A 16,216-nucleotide genomic window follows, 5' to 3' on the forward strand; every position below is an offset into this window, starting at 1 on the left:
CCTTTTCCATCACAGTGTAATTGAGTTATGCACCGCTTAGCGTTCTGCTTGCATAATAAATCGGGTGCATCAGTTTAACCTGTCGCTGCCCCAAGACTGCTCTTATGGCGTAGTCACTTGCATCACACATGAGATCAAATTCTTGTAACAGAAGAACCCAGCGAATCAAGGGAGGCTTTGACTCCTTCTTTTCTATTAGGTATCTAATTGCTGCATGGTCAGTGTAAACAATAACTTTCAAGCCAATCAAATATGACCTGAATTTATCGAATGCAAAAACAACAGCCAACATCTCCTTTTCCATCACAGTGTAATTGAGTTGTGCACCGCTTAGCGTTCTGCTTGCATAATAAATCGGGTGCATCAGTTTAACCTGTCGCTGCCCCAAGACTGCTCTTATGGCGTAGTCACTTGCGTCACACATGAGCTCAAATGGTTGCTCCCAGTTGGGTGCAACAATGATGGGTGCAGTCACCAATCTCTTCTTCAGTTCCTTAAATGCCAACCTACATTCATTAGAAAACACAAAAGGGTGATCCTTTTCAAGGAGTTTGCATAATGGGTTAGCAATTTTGGAGAAATCTTTGATGAATCGCCTGTAGAACCCGGCGTGCCCAAGGAAACATCTCACCGCCTTGACCGAAGTGGGCGGTGGTAGTTTTTCAATCACGTCAACCTTGGCATGGTCGACCTCAATTCTTTTACTGGACACTCGATGTCCCAGGACTATCCCTTCCTGTACCATAAAATGGCACTTTTCCCAGTTCAACACTAAATTTGTCTCCACATATCTTTTGAGCACTCTTCTTAAGTTGTGAAGACAATCCTCGAATGAATCTCCCACCATGGAGAAATCATCCATAAAGACCTCCATAATATCCTCCACCATGTCTGTGAAAATGGCTAACATGCACCATTGAAATGTCGTCGGTGCATTACAAAGCCCAAAAGGCATTCTCCGAAAGGCGAAGATGCCATATGGACAAGTGAAGGATGTTTTCTCTCTATATTCGGGGGCTATTGATATCTGATTGTACCCCGAATAACCATCCAAGAAATAGAAGTGTGAGCGCCCGGCCAACCAGTCCAACATTTGGTCAATGAAAGGCAAGAGGAAGTGGTCCTTCTGGGTGGCTGTGTTCAATTTTTGGTAATCCATGCAAATCCGCCATCCCGTGACTGTACGAGTTGAGATCAACTTATTGTTCTCGTTTTGCACAACAGTCATTCCCCCCTTTTTCGGCACACATTGGATAGGGCTGACCCAATTGCTATCAGAGATGGGGAAGATGATTCATGCATCTAACCATTTGATCATTTCCTTCTTTACTACCTCCTTTATGTTCGGGTTCAGCCTTCATTGATGTTCTCTGGAAGGTTTGTGCCCTTCTTCCAAGAGAATCTTGTGCATACAGAAGGCTAGGCTGATACCCTTTATGTTTGCCATGGTCCAGCCAATGGTAGTCTTGCTTTCCTACAGTACCTGTAAGAGCTGTTCTACCTACACATCTAACAAATCGGATGATATAATAACAGGAAACGTAGAATCAGGGCCTAAGAAAATGTACCTGAGGTGAGCTGGGAGTGGCTTTAGCTCCAACTTGGGTGGTTCATCTACCGATGGTTTTGCTAGAGGTGTAGCCCTTTTTTCTAACTCAAGGGACTCGAACTGAGGTTCCCTTTTCCAAAATCCTTGGCCTTCAAGTGCCATGACCCACTCAGCCAACCCTTCACCATCCATTTCTTCTAAATTTATCAGACATGCCTCTAATGGATCTTTAGTAGTCAGGGTCACATCCTCTTCTTGCAGGATCACCTCCACTGCCTCCACCAGAGAGCAATTCACATATTCACTGGGTCTCCTCATAGATTGCTGAACATTGAATATGACTTCTTCATCGTTCAGTCTCATTTTTAATTCCATAGTCTCACAATCGATCAGGGCTCTCCCAGTGGACAAAAATGGCCTACCTAAAATGATAGGTATCTCCTCATCTACCTGACAATCCAGAATAACAAAGTCTACAGGGAACACAAACTTCCCCACTTTCACCAATACATCATCAAGAATCCTAGTAGGTCTTTTAACCGTGCGGACAGCCAGCTGCAGCAGCATCAAAGTCGGTCTAGCTCTGCCAATGCCCAGTTTGGTGTATACAGCCAGAGACATCAAATTTATGCTGGCTCCCAAATCACATAATGCCTTTGAAAAGGTGTAAGTCCCAATCGTGCACGGAATAGTGAAGCTACCTGGGTCGGACATCTTTTGAGCCATCGGTCTGGTCACTACTGTGTTGCAGGTCTGCGTCAGAGTTATTGTGGATAGATCATGAAAATCAAACTTCCATGACATTAGGTCTTTTATCATCTTTGCATAACCTGGCATCTCCCTCAAGGCATCCATCAAAGGAATATTCAACTGAATTTGACGCAGCATCTCCATTCTTGTATTGATCTTCCTTCTTTTATTTTACCAGTCTTTGAGGGAATAGCGTAGGTATCACCCTTTGTGCACTGCTTGCTGGCTTCTTTCTGTTGGGGTTCTGTGACACAAGAGACACCACCTGTTCTGTAGCTTGTTCATTTACCTTAGCCTTACCCTTTTCATCTTGACCCTGTTCAACTACCACTTCAGTCAGATTTGTTGGTTCATCTACCTCTAGTAGAATTGGAGTGGCTGGTGTAGTCTCCTTGCTAGCTTGTGCAACCTCCTGCTCTTTGTCTAGATCTCTCCCATTCTGAAGACTTACTACCATTAGCTGATTCGGGTTTTGCTCCTTGGGGTTAATATTTGTATCCGCTGGATGTCCCCTGGGGGTGATTGTTTAAAGCCATAGACAACTGCCCCAACTGCATTTCAATGTTCTTTATAGATGAATCATATACTACCAACTTTTCTTGCATCTTACCATTTGTCCCAATGAGTTGTTGGAGCATCCACCTGATCTCCACCATGTTGTTATCTTGCTGCTGAGGAGGTGGCTGATATGTCAACTGTTGCTGGTTCTGCTGTGGGTAGCCTTGCTGTCTCTGGTGGTATGACACCATTTGGCCTTGACCTTGCATGCCCCCAGGCTAAGGCATGTTGGGTCTGTATTGCTGATTTGGTGCCGTTTTCCACTGTTGTCCTCCTTGTCTCTGACCCCCAAAGTTGTTAACATAATTCATATCTTCCCTTGCCCCTTGATTTTCACCTTCTCCGCTCCATGAACACACATTAGACTGATTAACACAGGGTGTACACAACCCTCTATTTGTCGTGTCAACAATATGCACCTGTTTGGTACCCATCTCATCTATCTTCTTTGTCAAAATACTCATCTGAGTCAGAAGTGTGGCCATGTTCTCTGCCTGCGAATTATTTGGGTCAAGAGACACTGAATGCACTATGGGTGCCAGTGTTGTACCTCTAGTCATCCACCCCGAATTCTGGGACATCTTGTCAAGAAGGACTTTGCACTCGGTGAATGTCTTTCTCAAAAATGCACTTCCAGCTGAAGCATCCACATTGGCCTTTAGATTGTCAGCTAATCCCATGTAGAATCTCTGGCCAAGCATCTGGTCTGGAATGCCATGGTGAGGACACTTCACCAGCATCCCTTTAAATCTTTCCCAAGATTCTTGCAAGGTCTCAGTCGGCTGCTGCTTGTACTACAATATTTCATCAATCTGCCTTGCAGTCTTGTTGGGTGGGTAGAACTTATTCAAAAACTGCTTTACTAATTCCTCCCAGGTGACAATGGAATTGATTGGGAGCGAATTCAGTCAAGTCTGAGCTTCCCCAGTCATAGAGAACGGGAACAGTAATAGCTTGATAGCTTTTGTGGTCACATTTGGCTGCCTTTGAGTCACACAAATTGACAGAAATTTTTTCAAATGTTGCTGAGGGTCTTCAATATGTGACCCGGAGAACAATCCCTTATTCTGCAGTAGATGCAGCATGTTGTTGGTGATCTGGAATGTCTCCGCTTGTATCGCGGGTATAGCTATGGCAGTTGCCAGGTTGTCCGCTGTGGGTTGAGCCCAATCATAAAGTTCAGCTTCTGGCACAAGAGGTGCCACCACTCTGACATTTGGGTCAGCTTGCTCATCCCTGATGTTTTCGTTGACGTTCTCTACGTCACCCATGTCAAAGTCAAGCTGATATGGTTGTTGTGATTGTTGGATCCTCCTGTTCGCACGGTTTAATGCCCTGAATGTTTCTCAGGGTCTAAAAGTCCTTCAAGCAGTTCTCTAGTCCTCGAAGAATTTCTAGGCATACACCTGAATTCCACAAGAGTTCAAACGTTAGAATTTCTATGAAAATTGTTTAACACCTTAGAAATTTGATTTGAACTAATAATTTTTAACACTACTTCTAAGTTGTAATAAATAACACTATTAGTTCCCCGGTAACGACGCCAAAATTTTATAATGCCCAACTATGCCTTTTAAAGGACAAAGCGATCGCTGCAAATATAATCCGGTTTTAAGTCCGGAATCGAATCCTCAGGGAACTAACTTATCTATTACACTTTTCGGCAATGTTATTATCAACTCAATCAATTTCTAGATGCAAGATTTTTGATCAATAAAGACTGGGTTCTTTTGTTTAACTACTTCAACTACTATTAAAAACAACAATAAGCTAAAACAAAGATAATTCAATGGTAAAAAGTCTAGGGCAGTGATTTCCCCAATTGCTAGTTTAGGTCTTGACTCTTCCGCTATAATCTCGCCGTAATACTCTATGAGGATTAAGAGTTATGGGCTATCGTAATTATCTCTCGATCAACTACAATAATTTACTAGAGCACTCTCTCGAACTACTCTAGCTGACAATAGTTATGCAACTACAAATTCTCCCACCAAAGTTTTGTTATCTTTAAACCCACTCTTAAATTCAAGTAATGAATCTCTTCAATTACTCAAAAGTGGTGTTGTTCAACAACTATCTAACCTAATATTCTTTCTCAAGCAATATAAGGTAATTAGAAATGATTAATCAAGGGCCCATTCAATTAATCACCATAAAAAACGTAGTTGAACAATCATATCGTAAATCTGACTCGATTATAACAACTTGAGTCAAAACTTCAACCAACAATTGGTTCCATCAACCCTAGATAAGTATTTAGCTACTCATAACAAAATAAGAGAGAACTACTAAATGGTTCATAATGTAAAATTGCAATAATTAAAAGGAGATAGAAAACCTCTAATGTTTGGTTGAACTTCTCACACTTGTTCTTCCTCCAAAAGTAGTCTAAAATTAGCTTCCCCCTCAGTTGGGCGAGTTTCTAAAGCTTATAAAGGTTTTACAAAAGTTTTTCCGAAATTACAGTTTGGTCCACAACTTCCAGCGGAGTGAACAGTTCACCGCGGTCGACCGCGGTGAACGCTGAGCTTTCTGCCTCCCTTCATTAATTTGTCGTGGTTCGCCGCGGTGCCACTACGGTCGCGGTGGCCTTCTTGCCCAGACCATTTATGCCTCTTTGTGTTCGGGTACTTCTCGAGTGGGCGTTTTTCTTCACATTATTGCCTCCAAAACACTCCATGTTGCTTCCTCTCATATAATATTCCCTGCTAAACAAAAGAACACTATTTAGAGCATTTTGTTGGCAATTTATCTATAAAACAACAACAAAGTATGGTCATATTAAGGTGTAAATATCAACTATATAGCCTACTATCACTTGTTTCAATCTTCAGAACGTTCAAAACAACATCAAAACACCTGTTTTTTATCGGATTCAAGCCTAAGAATTCCAAAACTCTAAAAACACACTTTCAATCAAAAAGTCTATCAAACCTCGTCCGAATGACCTGAAATTTTGCACACATGTCACATTCAACACTACAGAGCTACTCCAACTTCCGGAATTCCTTTCCAAACCTCGGATCAAAATCTCGCTGTCGGACCGGAAACTTTAAAAATTCAACTTTCGGCATTTCAAACCTAAATTTGCTACGGACATCCAAAACACAATCCGAACACGCCCCTTAGCCCGAAATCATCCAACTGAGCTAAGGAACCATCAGATTTCCATTCCGAGGCCGTCTTCACACTGTTCCGACTACGGTCAACTCTCTAACACCTAAACTCTCATTTAGGGACTAAGTGTCCCAAAACTCTCCGAAACTCAAAACCGAACATCCCGGCAAATCAAAATAGCAGAAATAAACTTGAAAAAACAGTTAATAGGGGATCGGGGCATAAATTCTTAAGACGACCGGCCGGGTCGTCACTATTAAAGGCACTAATCATGAAATTAAAATATATAACGAAGAAAACAAAATGAACAAATATACCTGAACAATGAAAAAAACTCAACTTCGTGCTGATAATTAACGTGTTAAAAATGTAGCTCAAAGCAACAATATAATACAACAAGAAAAGTAAAATAAGAGAAGAAGATATAACTTTCTTATCATCAAATGTTCAAGTGTATTCCATCTCACATTTCATACCTCTATTTATACTATTACATATGAAGATTACAAAATGATTGTCTTAAACATGACATTAAAAATTGATATCATGGGGGAAGATCATGGGGAGAGGTTATGAAGATATGGGAGTTACAATCATAATACTGATGAGTAGTGGGAAGTTATTCACATCATGAGTGAAAATAGTGAGAGTAATAATAATAATAATAATAATAATAATAATAATAGTAATAATAATAATAATAATAATAATAATAATAATAATAATAATAATAATAATAATAATAATAATAATAATAATAATAATAATGAAAGCGGTAAAGAGTTAAAATCTGCATTTTGGTATGATATATTTCCCAAAATGAAACCATAAGATTACGTTAAAGTTAAACTATTCCTAAATCCTAACCGTATATATGCAAGTTTGGACTAGGGGTGTTCATAAAAATCCGAAAAATCGAACTAAACCAAAAATCAAACTAAACCGATCAAAAAAAATGATACTTTTTGGTTTGGTTGGTTTTGGTTTTGAAATTTAAAAACCGATCAAATTTGGTTAGGTTTTGGTTTTAATAAAAAAAACGAACCAAACCGAATATACGAGTAGCTATTTTAAATTCATTATTACACCTATATATATGTATACTTTTATACAAAGTTTCAACATTTTTATAGTATATGTTAATCGTTCGCACTTTTAGTACAGTTCTTTACCTTTACATTCTAGTTTGATTGGTAGTTTTCTTTTGTTAAGTGTAAGAATCTATTAAAAATAATATATTTTTAATTGAGTTCTTAAATTATTCATCACTATTTGATTCAATTATCATCAATATATCTTGGTAAATAATAGATTTCTCAAAATATAATTGATTTGATAGTGTTACGTTAAAAATGTGGTCGCCGAAATATGTGTTTGGTAGTGTATGTCTTATATTTTAAAAAAAACCAACAAATAACCGGAAAAACCAACATAAACCGAATCGAGAAAAAACCGACTTAATTGGTTTGGTTTGGTTCTAATATTTGAAAAACCGACTTACTTGGTTTGGTTTCTTTTTAGGGAAAAACCGATCCAAACCGAACCATGAACACCCCTAGTCTAGACTCTACTCAAATCTTTGACTAATACACCACTTTTCTTATTTTTACTATTGAATTTAATTTGTTGGTGGGAAGTTAGTTCCTGAACATAGGAAAGAGAAGAAAAAGCCAATTTCGTGCAACTTGATAGTGTTAGAACATAAAGTGGAAACAATATAATCTTCCTTTTTATAAATTATAAAAATCGGACAATAATTTGGCATCACTAAGAAAAAAGAAACTTTGACCACCTCTTGGTTTTGTGTTTTGACGTCCAAATTCAAAGTTAACGGCATTTAGTCGTGGAAATTATAGCCGCTAAAATGAGTTTGGTCCGTGAGGCCAGCCCAATCCAATCCACTATTTAGGTAGGGTTGAGTTAAGATTTTTTTAACCCATTTAAAATTGAAGCTTATAAGTCTGGCCCAAGTCAGTCCGCTGGCCCTTGAGGCTTGACTGAGACTAGGCCTGGGCCGACCCGTGAGCCAAAAATTAAGTAAATTCAAATTTAAATATTTAAAAAAGTAAATATTTAAAAAATCTTAAATAATATCCCCATTTTCCAACCTTAGATTGCTCATTACCTTTTCATATCAACTAGAATTTATATTTTTGATATGCATGTAGTAGACAAGATTAGTTTTTCTTTTGCTTAATTAACAACGAACTAGGAAAGTTTTAAGTGGCAATTAATAATTTTTTCAAAAAGAAAATATTACTTTAAGTGGCCAATGATCAATTTGGTTACTTTAACATATTATTAATTATTAAATTGCTCTTTAGTAGAAAAAGATCAAGTTTTAATAGCCAAAGAAAATTAACAACACTAGCAAATTTCATTAATGTTAAAATTTTATGGACTATAATGATGAAATCAATAAATAATGTTAAACCTAAATTAGAAAACCTTAACATATACACTTATTGAAGCAATTTCTGAACCTAAGGAAAGTGAAAGAAAAGTAATAAAAAAGATATTTATGTAACGTTAAAAAAAGAAGAGTTAGAGATATAGAGAATTTGCATTTCAATTACGAGATTCCTTGCGATACAACAACAGCGCTGCTAACACCTGCAGCGACAAAATATCTGCTCATTGCCATACTAAGTAGAATATAGATTCAGAATGTAAGCTCAATGTCAAGATTCTTGTACACTCTAAATAAACATAATTCGTTCATATGATTAAGAGATTATGCCACAAAAAAATATCTAAAGATTTGAAAAAATATTTTTTTCTATAAAAATTGAAGGGCTGGTCCACCCTAGTCCGCGACCCTCTTAGGGCTGGGCTACGCTGGCCATTTTAAGGCCCGTATATATGGAGGGCCGCCCCGCCCTAGCCCACCAAATTTAAAAGCCCACGATGCTTGGGCTGGGTTGGGCTGGACTAGCCCGTTTTGACATCTCTGATGGAAATGATATTAGGTAGCTATTTTTAAGTATGTTGTTTAAATTATATTCAAAGTTTACAATATATTTAAAAATTAGTCAATGTTGCTTAAACTTCCTAGAGTTTAAACCTCAAAATTCAAACGTCAGGACATCGTGTCCTGAAGCTCGAATCTTATGTCCTGAATTTTAAATTAGTAGTTCAGAAGTTAAGCACCTCAAAAATTCAGGATACTAAGGACCCGTTTGGCCATAGATTTTGCCAAAATAAACTTCGGTTTTATTTGGCAAACACATGTTTGGCCATAGATTTTGCCTATATTTTGGCAAAATCCCAAAACTAGATCAATAGCTGGTTTTGGGCCAAATCCCTAATAATATACATATTTTTCTAAAATAAATTTGGGAAATATGTTTTGAAAACGTATGTCCAAACATATTTTCATTTTCAAACCAAACTTCACCCAAATCAGATTTTTCAAAACAAATTTGAGAATCTATGTCCAAATTCATGATACTTAGTCCTGAAATTTGTGAATTGGCTAATCTTTAAATACATTATAAATTGTGGATATATTTTAAATAGCGAGCTTAATAGTGGCTATTGCTGCACTTCGCCCCATTTTTAGTCTTTGATTCTCTTTTGAACTATAATTGAGTAATTTGCCAATCAATTAGGGGAGAAATTAAAAAATAGCCAGATTTACAAGTGGTCATTTAGAAATAGCCACAGTTTCAAAGGTAATCGAAATTTAGCCACTTTTTATGTAAAGATAAATCTGAACGAAAACACTGTTCAAAATCCGGAAAAATACCCAAACATAATATACTGGAGTTCCAGTATAATATACCGGTCCAGCATAGTATACTGGAGTTTGGAGCACCAGTGCTTCGGTCTCCAGTATATTATATTGGAGCCAGCAAAGTATACCGGTCTAGCATAATATGCTGGAAGTTCATATACATGTGCACCGACCTCCAGTATATTATGCTGGACCGGTCTCTGTTGCAGCAAAATAGTGGCTATTTTTCAATGACTTGACAAACACTGACTATTTTTGAATTACCAGTCCGAAAACTGGCTAGGCCGTGCTATTTTATCATCAATTACCCCACATTTCATTAGCCAAAACACCACAATTTGAATCATATATCATGAGTTTGAATTCAATAACCTCCAAACTGCGGGCATCTAGTTAGAATTTCTTTACTAGTATCTTGTTCATTTTATTTTCTTTAGCTCAACGTTTGCTATTCTTATTTATTCAGTAAAATTAAAATAAAATAAAATAAATAAAAAAGAAGAAGTTGGCTGGTGGGCGTGGATTAGAGAAATTTAGGAGGGACAGACAGTTTACTTTTTTGTTCTGAAAAAGCATTATTGGGAGCACGCAGTAGCAGTTATCATTGACTTCGTCACGTCTGCCAATTCTTGTTTGGAATGGAGCATACCTATGAGAAATAACTGTCTCAACCGATAGTGACACAACATGCATACTACAGTAGAATTCCAAAATTTTAAGGTTACGGGTTCGAGCGGTAGAAACTGTCATTAATGCTTGCATTAAGGTAGGTTGTCTACCTTACACTCCTTGGGGTGCGACCGTTTTATAGATCCTGCGTAAATACAAGATATTTGTGCAACGACTGTCTTTTTTTGGCATTTTTCAACTTTTACCCCTTAAATCTGATGAAAAATATAAAATTCGATCAAAATTATCGAAGGACACATGTAAGACAAAAAGAAGGATAGATGACTTTGATGGCCAATTAATCCATGTTGAGTGACCATCTAACCAATCAACTCCTTGGATTTTGCGGATGCCCATCATGTGGATATATTTTCATTTTTCCAGAAAATTTTAGAGAGGCTAGGGCTGGTTATATTAAAGTCCTTGACTTGTCACTGTTATGGGGTTATAAATAAGAAAAGGACGTGCAGAATCATTAACTGAAGTACCCGTTTAAGAGTAAAAGGTGTAAGTAATGGATAACTGATAGATTTTTCTATGAGTCTATGTTCTATCATCTATGTATATACACAGATGGGTGTAATAATAATGTACTTGTATAATTAAGTCATTTACAAGTTAATTGCAGATAGCATCCAAGGATGTGGCTAAGCGGCGCGGTCAATTAAATTGGGAGAACCATAAAGTCTCAAGTGCAAATCACAGCGGAGGCAAAAACACTAAGAATTAGTTGAGGTGGCTCATAAATTGACCTGAACACGACCATCATAAAAAAGAGTTAATTACAGATAAATTTGCACATATATGTTTATAAAAGATAATAATGCATGGTTCTGTTAGAGGTGCAGTTAAACACAGTCAATTATCTGTTCTGTTGGCCCGTAGGAAAACAGACTGTCTGGGATTTCCGGGTCCATTTATGATTTTGCTTATTTGTTATTATGTGAGTAATATCTCTATCTTCGACTCACATATGGCGACAGTTTGAACTTTATTTTCTAAACCCACCATTTATTTCCCTGCCTTCTTTTCTATACATAAGCATAATCAATTTCAGCAAGAACATGCAACAATCTATATCTCAATTTCAACTCAGTTGGATCGGCTGTATGAATCTTCATTGTTCGTGTCGTTGCATTTAAGTCCGTCTTTGTCCTAGTATATGTAAGGATATCATCATAAATCCATTAATTTTATTTTTGTAATTGTCAACCTACCACAATTCTCCTCCTTTATCAAGAGCATGTATAAACATTTTCAAAAATCCAAAATACTCTCTGAAGATTGTCTTCAAAATTAACTAACTTAACAGGTTTGAATTCAGAGTAGTTTACAGAACCTGATTCAAGGAAGAACATAGTTTTGTTGAACCCAATGAGGGTTCTAAATGTTAGGTGGTTTAGCTGCTCACCTCTACACAAGAACCAATTAGGTATAGTGGCGAAGTCAGTAATTTTGCTAAGAGTGTTCAAGATTTAATATACATGTATGAAACGTAATTTTAACCTATATATTTAGTATATAATTTTTTGTATACACAATATAATATTGCAATGAAGGGTGTTCAATTGACACCTTCACTTTATGTGGCTATGCTGCTGATTCAGTACGGATCAACTTTTTTACCGCTATAGTTTCAGCCAGCTACAGTACTCTTCCAGCAGGCTCCAACTCCCCGAAAATCTTTTCTTAACGGATTTAGTTATATACATTGACAGTATAAAGAATATTTGTATTTTATTATAGGTTATGTACTTTATTTTCCAGACTAGTATATCAGGTTTACTATGAACAGGGGCGAAGCCACATGGTCCATAAGGGTGGTCAATTGATCACCCTTTGTCGAAAAATTACACTGTGTATATAGATAAAATATTATGTTTTAGAGGTATATAATACATATTGAACACCCTTTGTCGTCAGAAATTTTATTCACTTCTTTCAAATTTGAATATCCTTAGGAAAATTCCTAGCTTCGCCACTGACTATGAAGGTTATCTGTTATTGTAGTCAACTTTTCTTTCTCCATTCACTCATGCAAGAGATCAGTCTTGATTTTGAAGAAGACTGCTGCTGTGGTTGGAACTTGGAAACTTAGCTTCCCTATTTGTGGAGTTATATTCTTTCTACCACAAAATAAAATACTACTACAAATTTAAGTGTGCTAGATGCAAAAAAGAGTACAAAGGCTGATAATTAAATACATATACGTTGGTTTAAGTTAGTAGACTCCAAATTATATTGCTGCATGCTATCTCACTACAAAATACGTGTGGTCCTCTCTGTATGTACTAAGTGGAAAAGCTTTTACGAACTTGTATGGCTGGTCCCTCCTCTATAAGTGTAGCTGTTTTACTATCAATTATCTCATCCACCTAATGAACTACAACATGCACCACAAACTTAATTTGGCTTCCCACTTGCTACAGTTTTATCTAATTAGTTTTGAGTTTGACCTAAAATAATATAAAGAATTGTTTACAATCTTAAATCATACAAAAGATATTTATAGGTAACCCTTTATAAAAAAGCTAGTGAAATTTGTAATCTTGAAATAAGACATTATTTTACAACAGATGGAAAAAATATATGCATTCTTTGAACTGTCGGTGTATATAAGTTAAACTCGTTGATTTTTCTTTTTGATACTAAATTATAAAGCTAATGAAATTTGTAATCTTAAAATAAGATATTATTTTATAACGGTTGAAAGTGTAAATTCTTTGAACTATATATGTATATAAGTTGAACTCGTCGGTTTTTCTTTGTGACATTAAATTATTTATTGTTTTAGTATCTCTTCATCATGGTGTAACTATTCATGCCATTTGTCTCAATTATTAGTGGAATTACTACAACAAATAGAGAAACAGATTTTAATTCCTTTAAAGAGGACAGATATGCAATAAAAACCTAGTTGATTAGATACTAACTTTTCACTAGCTAGTTGGAAAAAAAAGGAAGAGAAAAGCAATAACTCCTTTTTTCTTTTTCCAACTCTAGGGTGGTCCTTATGAAGTTAACAGCCTATTTTACTTATGTAGCATCATAATTAACAGTAATTAACCAGCAAATTAACTACCTCATTATACAAAAATTGTTCATTATGTAGTCTAAACTTGTTTAAATCCTTATTAAGCCTATCAAATCTATGTTCTACGTGACAGTTTGTATCGATAACACGTGGCTACGAATTCGCCATACCTTTTTCTTTTCCTTCCCTTGGCTTATGGCATGGTAAGATTCTATATTTACATTTCTCCTTTTCCAAAACTTTATCTTATATGTTTATTCTTTGCACATGAGTTAGGTTTCTCATCAAAATTTCTTTATTCACTCATCTTGATACAAGGCAGGAGGAACAAGAGGAAATTAAGGAGACAAGTTGATTTTTTTGAAAAGGAGGACTACTCCTTGATCCAATACTAATAATCGAAAAAGTTCACAGCAAGTTCAATCTATAGTGACAAGGGAACATTTCCGCCGGAGGTATTTGTCTAAGTTAAAAAAAGTATTCGCTACTACTTACGTAACCTTTATTCACTCGTCTTGCTGCTTCGGAACTGTTGAGAGGAGATCCATCTGAGCTGCAAAATTTGATCTGAGTTCAACCTGTGATCTTTATCCAATTCAGAATGCTTATGCAAAACACTGGTGGTAATAACCATTGTACATCTCAGGGAAGAATCTTTTTTTCTCCAAATATATATTGGTAAGTGATCAAACCAAGATTTTGTTTTCCCTAATTATCTACTGAGGTTCAATTTTATGGATGGAAAATTCAAGTTGCATAAACACCAAGTCCTACCTAATTTCTGTTGATTAATTACCTCTTTTGCTACATTTTTGTTGAAGCATAACTTGCAATATATGTTAAAGAATCATAGCAATCAAGGGTTCCTCATTTAGTTTTCTCAATTTCCTAATTGAGCCTACTTTAATTAGTTTCTTCATCTTCTATTTTGTTGATTTTCTGTAGATCATCAGTAATGCGAAAACCAAGTTGATCATGAATCCAAGTAGAAACAATTCTCAGGCTAATAAGCAAGAAGCAGCTGGTCATGATCATGACACCAACAAGAGTAAAATCTCAAGGACTCCATCATCAAGTTCAAGGCAGTCATGGGCAGGCTTTAAAAATCCAAGAATTGTACGCGTTTCGCGTTCATTTGGCGGGAAAGATAGGCATAGTAAAGTTTGCACTGTAAGGGGATTAAGAGACAGAAGAATAAGACTTTCAGTGCCTACTGCAATTCAATTGTATGATCTTCAAGATAGACTTGGACTCAGCCAACCTAGCAAAGTTATAGACTGGTTACTTGATGCTACTAAACATGAAATTGATAAACTCCCACCTTTACAAATGCCGCCACCATCTCTTTCTCACTTCTTCAAAAATACAAATAATACATATATGAGAGATGGACCAAATCAAGAATTGTTGTCTCTCAAGGAATCTAACCATTTTGATGCTACTACAGCATTTGGAAAAGACAAATGGATTGCCTCAAATGAGCAAGAAAATAAGGATGGTACTAATATTGGAGGTTATGTTCCACTATTTTCATCTCAAAATATTTCTTCTTTACCTGCAGGTATGTTAAACAGCAATATACCCTTCAATAATAACTACCGTAATTGGGAAATACCTAATTCAAATTTGTCTTTAGCTCCATTTGGAAATAATAACCATACCTTTTCATCACAAACAGAAGACAATCCTATATCAATGTCTTTTCCTTCAGGCTCTCATAATTTATATTTCTGTCCAACTGCTACAACATTGTCATCTCTTGTTCCAGCTCCATTTATGAGTACCACTAATTCACAGCTCAACCACTTCCATTTTTTAAACTCAAGTACTAATTCACAACATGTTCTTCCAAATCCGCTCGCGCCAACTCTTAACTACCAAGACCAATGACCATCCTAAGGGGCTTAACTCACAAGATAATGATGATCAGACAACCAGTAATTACCATATAAAGAAGGCAATGGCTCTTAATTAGCATATGGATTAGAAGAAATTGCCACATGGAAGCTGCTATATATTGGGACTTAATTAAGGCAGAAAGTTTGAACTATATATGTCTTGAAAAGACTCATGACTCTACCCCTTCTCCCGGATACAGCAAATATTAATTTGCTACATTCTTGCTTCTTTACAGATACACAGCAATATAGTAAGGTACATTCTGTCTCTTTTATGTTTATACATTTTTTTCTCTCTCCTTATCTGCGGAACATAATATTGATATTGGACTAATTGTTCTACGACATTATGTGGTAATTCATTTCTTTTGGGCACAAGCAATGTAAGTACTTTTTATTTAATAACCTAACGCGTAAACCAAGTTACCGTTGCACAGAAGGCAAAGACTACGTCAACATAAAACACTAGTATATCTTGCAGGGGCGAATGCAGCATTAAGATACCAAGTGTATTTAAATCCAATAGTTGTACGTGGTACATAAATTTATTTGTTCATTATAAATGCAATAAGTAATACAAGATAAGGACGCATAACTTTGTAAATATAATGGTTCAGTCTTAAGAATCTTAAGGCTGAGCCATAAAGTTTAAATCTTATGCCTATCTTATTATTTTTTCCTTTCTTTTTCTAAAATTGGTGGGCGAGATGGGCATATCCGATGCCCTTCCTTGAGCTTTTATTAAGTACTACCTTTTTCTTGTTCTTACTTTCTTTCTTTGGTTTAATTTTTCTAATTTCTAAGTATAACACATTAGAATCTATTTTCCCTTTGTCATCGTAAAATTTTATGTAATTAAATTAAATGTATATTAAAATTAGTAATAGTTGAGGATGTAGTATATT

General features: G+C 36.2%; 2 protein-coding genes across 2 annotated transcripts; one reads left to right on the top strand and one right to left on the bottom strand.

Moving 5' to 3' along the window:
- Positions 1 to 1,501: 1,501 nt before the first annotated feature.
- On the bottom strand, positions 1,502 to 2,443 carry LOC107826887 (uncharacterized). Its single transcript, XM_016653927.1, has one exon. It carries the CDS (start codon positions 2,441 to 2,443, stop codon positions 1,502 to 1,504), a length of 942 nt encoding a protein of 313 aa, XP_016509413.1.
- Positions 2,444 to 13,658: 11,215 nt separating this feature from the next.
- LOC107826890 (transcription factor TCP17) lies at positions 13,659 to 15,653 on the top strand. The gene is made up of 2 exons (XM_016653934.2): positions 13,659 to 14,091; positions 14,359 to 15,653. Exon 2 carries the CDS (start codon positions 14,389 to 14,391, stop codon positions 15,301 to 15,303), a length of 915 nt encoding a protein of 304 aa, XP_016509420.2. The 5' UTR covers positions 13,659 to 14,091; positions 14,359 to 14,388; the 3' UTR covers positions 15,304 to 15,653.
- Positions 15,654 to 16,216: the final 563 nt, after the last annotated feature.

The sequence above is a fragment of the Nicotiana tabacum genome, chromosome 8, assembly GCF_000715075.1.
Source record: "Nicotiana tabacum cultivar K326 chromosome 8, ASM71507v2, whole genome shotgun sequence".
NCBI lineage: Eukaryota > Viridiplantae > Streptophyta > Magnoliopsida > Solanales > Solanaceae > Nicotiana > Nicotiana tabacum.

Excerpts from the sequence above, each read along its gene's own strand:
- LOC107826890 (XM_016653934.2), top strand. The coding sequence starts at position 14,389 with ATGAATCCAAGTAGAAACAATTCTCAGGCTAATAAGCAAGAAGCAGCT.
- LOC107826887 (XM_016653927.1), bottom strand. The coding sequence starts at position 2,443 with ATGGAGATGCTGCGTCAAATTCAGTTGAATATTCCTTTGATGGATGCC.